At 36.9% G+C, this 12,265-nt stretch overlaps 1 protein-coding gene across 1 annotated transcript in view; it reads left to right on the top strand.

The window, feature by feature from the left end:
- LOC107704241 (A disintegrin and metalloproteinase with thrombospondin motifs 12-like) overlaps positions 1–12,265 on the top strand; it is a 38,885-nt gene that overhangs the window by 7,873 nt on the left and 18,747 nt on the right. Inside the window, exons 3-11 of the mRNA XM_016507131.1 lie at positions 6,467–6,647; positions 7,165–7,406; positions 8,724–8,807; positions 9,038–9,162; positions 9,902–10,051; positions 11,111–11,254; positions 11,377–11,521; positions 11,630–11,722; positions 11,805–11,950. Coding sequence (XP_016362617.1) covers positions 6,467–6,647; positions 7,165–7,406; positions 8,724–8,807; positions 9,038–9,162; positions 9,902–10,051; positions 11,111–11,254; positions 11,377–11,521; positions 11,630–11,722; positions 11,805–11,950 — 1,310 coding nt within the window. The remainder of the gene's footprint in view (positions 1–6,466; positions 6,648–7,164; positions 7,407–8,723; positions 8,808–9,037; positions 9,163–9,901; positions 10,052–11,110; positions 11,255–11,376; positions 11,522–11,629; positions 11,723–11,804; positions 11,951–12,265) is intronic.

The following is a 12,265-nucleotide window of genomic DNA, read 5'->3' as shown; positions in this document are numbered from 1 at the left end:
ATTTCTCCGATCACAAATGCAGACATGGTTTTACGTTTATGCGGCAAAAGACAGTATAAGTCATTATAATCCGTAATTATGTCCCCACTGGATGCAACAAATGCCTCGTTTATAATGGGTTTTAATGTTTTTGTCTCGTCGCTCCGGCCGACAGGGCATCACAATATGGTAAGGGGCGTAACATTTCCGTCACACGCTTGAGGTATTCGGCCAATCACAACGCACTGGATAGCTGGCCAATCAGAGCACACCTCGCTTTTCAGACCGATGAGCTTTGTAAAAATCGACGCGTTTCAGAAAGGCAGGGCATCGAGGAGAAACAATAATGTACAGTATGTGGAAAAGAATGTGTTTTTTGAACCTTAAACCGCATAAACACATTTCATTACACCAAATACACAAAATAATGTTCTTTTTAGCAACATCATATGACCCCTTTAAATTATCCCACTTATTACATGGCTACCTACCAAATAAACATATAAATGAACATGAAATATTGATCTGAGTTCAAATGATTTTATAATCCAGAAATAAAGAGAGCTGGAAATGAGTTGTGTGGGAAAACAATCAATTATTCTATTTAACATTATGATACAACAATATTTAACTGCAGAAAGCCACGACTGACCAATCAGAATAGAGAGCCGTGTAATAAGATCCAATAGTAGCCTGTTATTCAGAGTGGATGCTCATAAAATGCGGGGAACTTGAGAAGAACTGTAACCAGGTCAGTGTATCAGCACATAACATGACTCATTCTAACTTGGCAATTGAACAAAAAGTTGCAAAGGGGGAAAAGAGGAGAGGCAGAATGAATCGGTTGTTGGTGAAAGCACAGGAAAGAGTTTTGGACTTTAAAATGAGCTTTGATTTATTAGGCGCATGCATAATTTGCAAAAGCATGCATGCAGTACCTGCACTAAATGCTCCTTCTGTCTGTCAGTCATTGCCTGAGCATGCATGCTCCTCCTGCAAGGTCGTGTTCATGTCAATCAACAGCGTTTCATTCTGTTCTCATGTTATCTTTCCTTACAAACATTTGCTTTCAGTCTCTGGTGCTATTACACTCACATTCCATTAACTTTTATGTATTCGCTCCTCAGAGACTGGTGTTTTTATTTTATCAGAGAAGCAGAAAATAACAGACAGATAGTCTTCTGTAATGTTGTGCAGGATTTCGAGATGATGCCAGGTGCTTTTGCTTTTATAGTGGACAAAGTCAGGATTCTTTGCCATGTGTGTGACTAAACGAAAATGTAATGAGGTTCAGCTGATTAGCCTAGCACATTTATGCACTGCCAACATGCACGAATGTGCTAAGGTTTTGTGCAGTGCATTTAGTGGTGGAGCAGTGGCCAAAAGATACACTTTGCAGAGCTTGTGGAACATTTCCTGTAGTTTTTAAAGGAATAGTTTACCCAAAAATAAAACTTCTGTCATCATATGCTTGAATTTTTTTCAGTTTTACTCCTATTTTTCCATACAAGGAGAATTTATAGTGATCACCACTATTTTGCAAAAATGTTGACTGTGTTAAATGCTTTTCCCATCTTCTATTTTTGTCCAGTCAGGGTTGTTCTGCCCCAAACTCACACACCATCGGTTAAGCCGAAAGTTAACATTTCAAAATGCTTGAACAAACCAAACACTACTGTTCAAAATTTGGGGTCGGTAAGATTTTTTTATAATGTTTTTGAAAGAAGTATGCTCACCAAGGCTGCATATATTTGATCAAAAATGCAGTAAAAACAGTAATATTGTGAAATATTATTACAGTTTAAAATAACATTTTCTATTTGAATAAAATTTGAAATGTCATTTATACCTGTGATGCAAAGCTGAATTTTCAGCATCATTACTCCAGTCTTCAGTGTCACATGATCCTTCAGAAATCATTCTAATATGCTGATTTGCTGCTCAAGAAACAGTATTATCAATGTTGAAATCAGCTGTGCTGCTTAATATTTTTGTGGAAGCTGATACAGTACATTTTCACAATACTTTGATGAATAGAAAGTTCAAAAGAACAGCATTTAATCAAAATAAAATCTTTTGTAAACTGATATGTCTTTACTGTCTCTTTTGATCCATTTAATGCATCCTTTCTGAATAAAAGTATTGATTTCTTTCAACAACAAACAAATCTTACTGACTTACTGGAGAAAGTATTTTAGTAATGTGGTGCATTTCATTGCACAATAAACTGAACGTTAGGATTGCTTACTGTTTGGTTTATGGTCCTTGTGAAAAACTCATTAGCACTGAACTCTGTTGACTCCATTCCTGTTCAACTTTTGTTTTAAACCAGATAAATAAAACTACCCGTCGCTGACCCGCTCTGCATTCATCATTCGATCCATATACATTCTTTCTGCCCTCCAGAGGATGTACGGCTGGTTTTGAAGTGCTATACTGTAGTTCGAAGCCCTTTACATGCGATGGAAGTCCTATATATCCTGTTTGAAGTCTTACCAAAACCTGCAGGAACTCTGGAAGTCCAGCAACACACACATGGCTTCTGTATTTAGCAGTTCAGTTTCTGTTTTCATAATGCCCCCTGACACCAAAGCTCACATTTCTGCTGTGAGGAGCAGAGCAGGAGAGAGAAAGAGAGGACGGGCCCACAAAAGACAGAGATGAATTAAATATCTTATTTGCTTGTGTAAAAGGTATTTTGGCAGTAAAATTACAGTTTTTAGTATGACCAGATTTAGTATGATCACTTTTTTTTATATATATATATATTTGATTAAGGTCAGGTCAAAATAAATATTTTGTCCATAATGTCATCCATATTTTAACATTTTATTTTTACAAGCATTATTTGAAACATTCAAGTAGACACTTTGTTTGCATTTAATATCCCTATGACTAAAAATTTCATAGGGATTTGTAACTATTTTTAATATTTTGTTATATATTTACTGAATGAAAATGAATAGACATGGTACTAAGATTTTTCTTTCATTTGAGGACACGTGTGAGTGCTTTTAGAGCCTCATGCCATAGCTGTGTATCACAGACGTGCATGTTGCAGTGGTTAGTATTGTTTAGACTCTGTGGATGATCGACTTGGCTGAGTCAATATTATGACTGCGTCTCTGACCCCCTGGAGAATTCATGGTGTATTCCTCTGCCTTTCCACAAATCCTAGTATCTGTTTTGTGTTACGTGCAACCCAGTTTCGAAACATTTGGAATGTTTTTTCTGGTCATGGTTTATTTAGTTTGTTCTGAACACACACACATACATACATACACACCTGTTTTTGGCCTGTGGGACTGATTCATTCAGCAGGGCGGTGAACGAGTGCATGAAGTGCATCATGAGAGTTGTTCTCATTCCCATAAAGCTGGGATTTCACTGCATCTCCAAGAAAACATGGTGATAAGAGAAAAATGTCACGTTTCAGAGATGTTTCATTTGCCAAATGAAATCTCATGGGTTGAAACACTCAGAGTCCAGGACATATGGACACACACTTTAAGAAGACTGTAAAGAGTGAATGTGCAACCTGATTTGACCCTTGAAATGTGAGGCTAACACATGAGGTTAGAAGTTTGTTCAAAACCCTAACCTTAAGAAACAGAAATGATGCTTAGGATTGAATTAATTTGATTCAAAAAAGGATTTCTTCAATAAAATATAAATAAATGCTGTGCTACTGAACTCCATTCATCAAAGAATCCTGAAAAAAAAAAATATATATATCACAAAAAAAAATATTAAGCAGCACAACTGTTTTCAACATTGATAATAACAAAAAATGTTGATTTCTGAAGGATCATGTGGCACTGAAGACTCAAGTAATGGCTGCTGAAAATTCAGCTTTGCATCACAGGAATAGATTACATTTCAAAATATATTAAAATAGAAAAGAGTTAAATTGCAATAATATTTTTTATATAACTTTTTACTGTATTTTTGAGCAAATAAAATGTGGAGAACCATTTAAAACAACATTAAAAAAAATAACCATTTTCGACTATAAAGAACCTTTTGTGGAATGGAAAGGTTCCGTGGATGTTAAAGGTTCTTCATGGAACTATAGATGCCAATAAAGAACAATTACATTTCAAATTGCATGAATGTTTGACATTTAATGGATGCACTAAATGTATTGGTTTTGTGTTTAAGCTTGTGCATGTGACACGTTCAGGCACACTGGATAAACTTGTTAAAGGCCCTGCAGTGTGGAGGAAATGCCAGGACTGGCAAGCACTTGCAGGGAAAATTAACAAACAGGGAGTGTGACAGGAAAAATACCTTCCCTGAATTAACTGGAATTCCAACAGATCTAAATAATGAGCCTTGACACATGAAGTGTTATAACAGTACAAACTACTTTAAACGATTTTAACAAACCCTAATCTCTAAGCATTAAAGGGACAGTTCACCCAGAAATGAAAATTCTGTCATTAATTACTCACCCTCATGTAGTTCTAAACCCATAAGACCTCCGTTCATCTTCGGAACACAAATTAAGATATTTTTGATGAATTCTGAGAGCTCTCTGACCCTCCCATAGACAGCAATGTAATTACCACGAAAGATCAGTAAAATAATCCATGTGACATCAGGGGTTCAACTGTAATTTTACGAAGCTATGAGAATACTTTTTGTACGCAAAGAAAACAAAAATAACGACTTTATTCAATAATTCGTCTCATCCGTGTCACCCTGGTGCCATTTTGGAGAATATCCACTGTCTATGGGAGGGTCAGAGAGCTCTCAGAATTCATCAAAAATATCTTAATTTTATGTTCCGAAGATGAACAGAGGTCTGACGGGTTTAGAACGACATGAGGGTGAGTAAATAATGACAGAATTTTCATTTTTGGGTGAACTATCACTTTAAGCTCTAATGCGCAACACTGTTTGAGCTACAGATATGAATGACAATGCAAATTGTGTGGCTTCATGAGTAGTCGGGCTGTTATTTTTATAGGTTGATGGATGTGCCATTTTCAACTGGGGGATGATAAAATAGGTGAACAATTACTATAGGCACTTCGTAAACCCCTGATGTCACATGGATTATTTACCGGCCATGCTACGTTTCTGGAACTTGATCGTGGTAATTACATTGCTGTCATCATAGATACATGAGGGTGGGCTCTTTTGATTTTGAGCCATGTGCAAAGACCAGCCATTTCATAGAGACATAGGAAATCATAAAACATTTGCTACTAGAGAAATAACTTTAGAATTTGATGAAAAATACAGTAAAAACAGTCATTTTGTGAAATATTATAATTTAAGATACGTGTTTTTTTCTATTTGAATATACTGAATAAAAGCTGAATTTTCAGCATCATTACTCCAGTCTTCAGTCAGTGTCACATGATCCTTCAGAAATCATTTTAATATGCTGATTTGCTGCTCAAGAAACATTTCTTATTATTATCATTGCTGAAAGCAGTCTTGCTGCATAAATGTTTTTATAGAAACCAATAACACTTTTTTTCAGGATTGTTGAATCAATAGTTAAATAATTAAATACTTTTGTAACATTATAGTTCTGTCATGACAACTCTCGGAGGGATTGGCATGGTAATGTACATGACAATGTTAATGTATTTGGTCTTGGCGGAATAGATCTGCTACGCTGCTGCTGCGGCAGAGCAAGTACTGAGACTTGCTACTGCCAATACATCCACAAATACTGAATAAAAGCTGAATTTTCAGCATCATTACTCCAGTCTTCAGTCAGTGTCACATGATCCTTCAGAAATCATTTTAATATGCTGATTTGCTGCTCAAGAAACATTTCTTATTATTGTCATTGCTGAAAGCAGTCGTGCTGCATAAATGTTTTTATAGAAACCAATAACACTTTTTTTCAGGATTGTTTAATAAATAGTTAAATCATTAAAATACTTTTGTAACATTATAGTTCTGTCATGACAACTCTCGGAGGGATTGGCATGGTAATGTACATGACAATGTTAATGTATTTGGTCTTGGCGGAATAGATCTGCTACGCTGCTGATGCGGCAGAGCAAGTACCGAGACTTGCTCCTGCCAATACATCCACAACATGCTGCTGTAAGCATGTAAGAAATATTGGTGCTGCAAATATAACATACATGAAATAAACCCCCTATAGCATACATGAATCACCTCGTAGCAGATCTATACAGGTGGAGCTGGGTAAGGTGGAGGGTTTCTGAAGCAAGCTGCACTGCTACGACAAGCACTAGTCATATATTTGAATGTTGAGCAGCGAGCTCATTGGCTACCGATACAGGAGAGAACCAATCAGCTGTGCCATGTGATAATGATGTCATTAGGTCAGATTGAGTTAGACCTATCGGACTGCGCCATCTAGAGTTTCATGCCAGAACTCTGTATATGTCTTTAATGTCACATTTGATTCATTTAATTCATCATTGCTGAATAAAATAATAAATTTTTTTTAGTTTGCACTCAAACTTTTAAACAGTATTATTTTTTCTTATAGACAGGGCTGTTAAATTTACCGCAGGGGCCGCTATTGATCGAGCCGGTCCGTGGCCACACCTCAAACATCACTCATCCACAACACCCACATGTGATCTACTGGAGTTCAACCTGGAGTGGACTCAGGCAGCGACGCAGCACTGATGCACACAGTGTTCATCATAGTCCCTGTGGGGTCAAAGGTCAGATATGTTAGATGAGCTCATTGGCTACCGATACAGGAGAGAACCAATCAGCTGTGCCATGTGATAATGATGTCATTAGGTCAGATTGAGTTAGACCTATCGGACTGCGCCATCTAGAGTTTCATGCCAGAACTCTGTATATGTCTTTAATGTCACATTTGATTCATTTAATTCATCATTGCTGAATAAAATAATAATTTTTTTTTAGTTTGCGCTCAAACTTTTAAACGGTATTGTTTTTTTCTTATAGACAGGGCTGTTAAATTTACCGCAGGGGCCGCTATTGATCGAGCCGGTCCGTGGCCACACCTCAAACATCACTCATCCACAACACCCACATGTGATCTACTGGAGTTCAACCTGGAGTGGACTCAGGCAGCGACGCAGCACTGATGCACACAGTGTTCATCATAGTCCCTGTGGGGTCAAAGGTCAGATATGTTAGATGTATTCAAAATTCTTAATAAAATGATACTTCACCAAAAAAATTCTCATTTGAGTGTCTCCGGTGCAGATGGTTCTGAGTTTTCCCAACAGGTGGAGCAGGAGAGAGAGCACTGGGAGCAGGAGCAGCGCCAGCAGGGTGGGGATCGTAATCATGATCCAGATCGAGAGTGGACACGACCCCGGAGGATCTCCCCTCGCTCCATCAGCAAAGAGCGCTGGGTGGAGACCATGGTGGTGGGCGACTCCAAACTCGTGGACTACCACGGAAGTGGAAACGTTGAGTCCTACATCTTTACCATCATGAACATGGTAAATGCATTCAAGTACTTCTGAGAAATTCATCTTTACAAGTTAATTACGACGTCAGGTGTGTTCAAGTCACTTTGGTCAGAGACAGCAGTGTACCTTTTCTGCATAAAATTCTGCAAGATTTTTAAACTTCTACAGAATGATGAATAAAGAATGTGCATCACTGTGTTTTTGCTTTATGTTGTTCAATTTATGAAGGTGCTGTAAATTGAATTGTTATATATTGTAAATATATACAATATTATCATAGATGCAATTTAGAAATTTATTGTCAGTACAGATGCTGCTTCTCATATATCCGTCATATTCTTTTCATGCTCCCAACTTGAAAACTCACAGCTTAAAGAAAGTTCAGTTACACTTAATTTTGATGGTCCCCTTTTGACATTCTGTTGACTATAAGTAACTTTGCTGCTAAACTTCAACTAAGGGCCAGATGTACTTAACATTGAGAGCACTAAAAGCACTGAAGGGACTGTAAGTTCTGCTGGCGATTTACTGACAGTGCGCAAATTAAATAACACAGATGCAGCTAAATCATTTCCATAATGAACAACGCAACCTAGCAGCACAAATTAGCGTAGCGTCGCAACCAAGCAAAGCCGATGATAATCCACTAGCAACACAGGCGCAAACTGGGTTAAGAAATGCTTTTTGGGTATGTTAATGGTGCAAAAACCAGAAAACTGACCATCGCAAACCTTAGTAAAATCACCGTGCATGATTCATTTAAATACTTGCATCTGAAAGGAAACTCCTGCAAATGCATTTGCAATAAATGGTCAGCCACAAAAATTGCTGTGTCCAGCACTATTGTTTCATTTTGTGTCTTTTTTTAATGCCAAAAGAGGGTTTGCTCTGGCACAAGCTGTTAATAAATCTGGCCCTAATTCTTATGTTAGAGTATTAGTGGACTGTTACGGTTAGGGTAAGTAGAATAAGTTGACATGAACTTGCAAAGTGACTTCTAGTCAGTAGAATGTCTGTTGGAGAACCATCAAAATAAAGTGTTAGCAGATATTAAGCAGACAGTCTACTAGTACTTTAACGACTGCTAGTTGACATACAGTAGTTGCTGCTTTGTTACTTATAGTCACTCAACAGAATGTCTAAAGGGGACCATCAAAATAAAGTGTTATAGAAAGTTCAGAGTTTCCTACTCGTAATTATGACTGTGATGGCATTTATGTGTTCAACTGGTAAATACATCATTCTGACATGATTTGAACGCAACATATGACTTTCATTGAATAGAAAAGACCAGCTTGATAAACTAAAATTGTATATTTTTAAATATTTTGTATCACTTTTTTGTAGGTGGCTGGAATTTTTCACGATGCCAGCATCGGTAATGCTATCCATATCGTATTGGTCCGGCTCATTCTGCTACACGGAGAGGAGGTACATATGAATCAAGGCATAATTTGCTTTACATCCAGTCCTTCCCAGCAGAAAAAATCAGCTTAGACCAACGTGAGGTTTTCAGGGGGTCCTGATCTATGCTGGTTAGTGCTGGTTAAACATGGACAACTTGCTGGTTATGCTAGTTAACATATGCACAAACCACAACACATGCTGTTAGTGGACACTATTACTACTTTTACTTTACTGCTACTTTTGTGTATTTTCAGAAAGCACTGAAGATCATTCACCATGCTGATACGACTCTCAACAGCTTCTGTACCTGGCAAAAAAACCTCAATCCTCAAAGTGACACTCATCCTGCACACCATGACATCGCTATACTCATCACACGGTAAAAACACCCTAGCCAATCATTTTAGTTATAACCATAGGAATGCATATATTTGACAAGAATGCATATACTTGACAGTAATATTGTAAAATATTAATACAATTTAATATTAACTGTTTCCCATTTCAGTATATTTAAAAAATATATTTTATTCCTGTTATAGAAGCTGAATTTTTAGCATAGATTACTCCAGTCTTCAGTGTCACACGATCCTTCAGAAATCATCAATATAAATATTAGATTAAAAAAAATGTTTAAGATGAAGTAATACAATTACTAACACCAAAAGTAATACAATGAAGCGCTGTCAAACACGCATGTCAAGTTTTAACCCAAACTAAAGAATAATAATGTGCATTTGATCAGATATAACTGCAGTAAAAGATTATGAGATGCATTGTGAACCCTCTGACTCTCATTTATTGTCATAAATGTCAGTTTCTTGGTTGCAGTAATGGAGCTGTTTGTCTCTGAGCATTTAACAGACCTTAAACTCTCTCGTTTTAACCCAGAGCACCACAGACTGAATGACTTCACCATGTTCTGTGTCCAAGGCTTGAGATTCTCCGGAGCTCATTCATGCTAAACAGCCAAATAAATGACAAAGAATTCAACCCCTGCCATAACTCTTCTTCAGCAGTTTTAGCCCTGCAGCACGACTTTAGTAGCCTATAAAATGAATCAAAGCAGCTGTTGTGCTGTGTTGTTGTGTCTGACCTGATGTGACCTTTCCTCTCAGGAAGGATATCTGCGCAGGCATGAATCAGCCGTGTGAGACGCTGGGCTTGTCTCACCTGTCGGGCTTGTGCCAGCCACATCGCTCCTGTAATATCAACGAGGACTCAGGGCTACCTGTCGCTTTCACCATTGCTCATGAACTCGGTCACAGGTACATTTTTATGGGTCATTTTCATGAAACAGTGCCATTAGTGCCTAAATATGGTATTCATTTTTCAGGTCACATTTTTCCCACCTCTGGCTCAATTTTCATGCTAAGAATATTTTTCCTTTAAAAACTGATTACAATTTGTTGTAATTTAGTTTTACAAGATGACACTTTAATAATAATAATAATAATTTTTTTATTAAAAATATAATTGGTGGTTTAACAGTGTGGAACAGATTTATGTGGTTGAACAGAAATTGAAAAACAAATGCATTTTCTGATAAAAAGCATAAAGTATTTTAGAAAATAATACATATTGGACTCATTGTAATATTATAATGGAATGCAAACTGGGTGACATTCCTATGGAACATTTAATTTTCTTTTTAAATAAAAATAAAATGTACAATTTTACATTGCACACCAAACAATGTTAAATCTATCAAATAATGTGACTACATTAATTTAATTTAGCATTCCTGTGTTATATTGTATGATTCTTTAATGAATGTTATTCCAAAGCAAAGAAAAAGTTTATTTTCAAGTTTGGCGTCAGTAAGATCTTTTTTTTTTTTTTAAAGAAATAATTTTATTCTGCAAGGACGCATTAAAGTGACAGTAAATACATTTATAATGTTACAAAAGATTAAATTTTTTGAACTTTCAATTCATAAAAAGGTGGTTTACATGGTTTCCACCAAAATATTAAGCAGCATGTTTTCAACATTGATAATAATAAGAATGTTTCTTGAGCAGCAAATCAGTATATTACAGTGATTTCTGAAGGATCATGTGACACTGAAGACTGGAGTAATGATGCTGAAAATTCAGCTTTGCATCACATTAATAAATTATATATTTTTAAAAACTGTTATTTTAAATTGAAGTAATATTTCACAATATTACAGTTTTTGCTGTAATTTTTATCAAATTAATGTAGCCTTGATGAGCATAAGACACTTCTTTCAAAAAACTGTAAAAATCTTGCTGACCCCAAACTTTTAAATGGTACTGTATGTTTAAAAAGATAAAAAGGTGATGCCAGCATGTTTTGTGCTGTAGTTTCGGAATCCATCATGACGGTCAAGGGAATGACTGTGAGTTAGTAGGTAGGCATCCATTCATCATGTCCCGCCAGCTTCACTATGACTCCTCTCCTCTCACCTGGTCCTCCTGCAGCAAGGAGTACATAACACGCTTTCTCGAGTGAGAACACGCACTCATGTACAGGAACATGTAATTGCATGCTTTATACCTTACGTCTTACCGCAAATTTTTTAATATTCCAGACTATGATCTTCATTCATAAAGCTCTGTTATCCTCTCAGTCGTGGTTGGGGTTTCTGTCTGGATGACCGGCCATCTAAGAGGGACCTCAGCTCCCCGATGGCGGCGCCAGGAGTGCGATACACCCCCCAGCACCAGTGCCAGCTGCAGTACGGACCCAACGCCACCTTCTGCTCAGAAGTGGAAGTAAGGAGTGCATTCATTCAAAAATCAAGATGAATAAAATACAGTCTCTAATAATGAAAGGGGGTCTTCAGGTTGTCAAACCATTCATTCAGGCTCTATTGGTTTCAGAATGTGTGTCAGATTCTGTGGTGCTCTGTAAATGGATCCTGCCGCTCCAAACTGGACTCGCCGATAGATGGAACCAGGTGTGGACCTGAGAAGGTATAAGAGATTGACTTTCAAATAAAAGTATTTTGTATTATTGTATACTGTATTTAATTCTCTGTGTGTGTGTGTGTGTCAGTGGTGTATCTCTGGTGAGTGTGTGATCGTAGGGAAGTTACCGGAAACAGTGCATGGAGGCTGGGGGCCCTGGAGCACCTGGTCTCACTGCTCTCGCACCTGTGGAGCCGGAGTCCAGTCAGCAGACAGGGAATGCAACCAGCCCAAGTACACATCACTCTCTACTGCTGCTTCTATATTATTTCTCAGTGCTTTTCTTTCATTTTTGTGGTCAGTAAGGTTTTATTTTTTTTAAATAAATACTTGTATTCAGTGAGGATGCATTAAATTGATCAAAAGTGACAGCAAAGACATTTATAATGTTATGAAAGATTTCTATTTCAAATAAATGCTGTTCTTTTGAACTTTTTTCTGTTCATCAAAGTGAATAAAAAAAAAAAAATAAATAAAAAATAAAATGGTTTCCAGAAAAATATTAAGCAGCACAACTGTTTAGACATTGATAATAATATTTTTTTTTTT

Source organism: Sinocyclocheilus anshuiensis, unplaced genomic scaffold, assembly GCF_001515605.1.
Source record: "Sinocyclocheilus anshuiensis isolate Anshui unplaced genomic scaffold, SAMN03320099.WGS_v1.1 scaffold117, whole genome shotgun sequence".
Classification (NCBI taxonomy): Eukaryota; Metazoa; Chordata; class Actinopteri; order Cypriniformes; family Cyprinidae; genus Sinocyclocheilus; species Sinocyclocheilus anshuiensis.
Note: the sequence above shows the minus strand (reverse complement) of the source record. Positions and strands in the feature narration are given on the sequence as shown.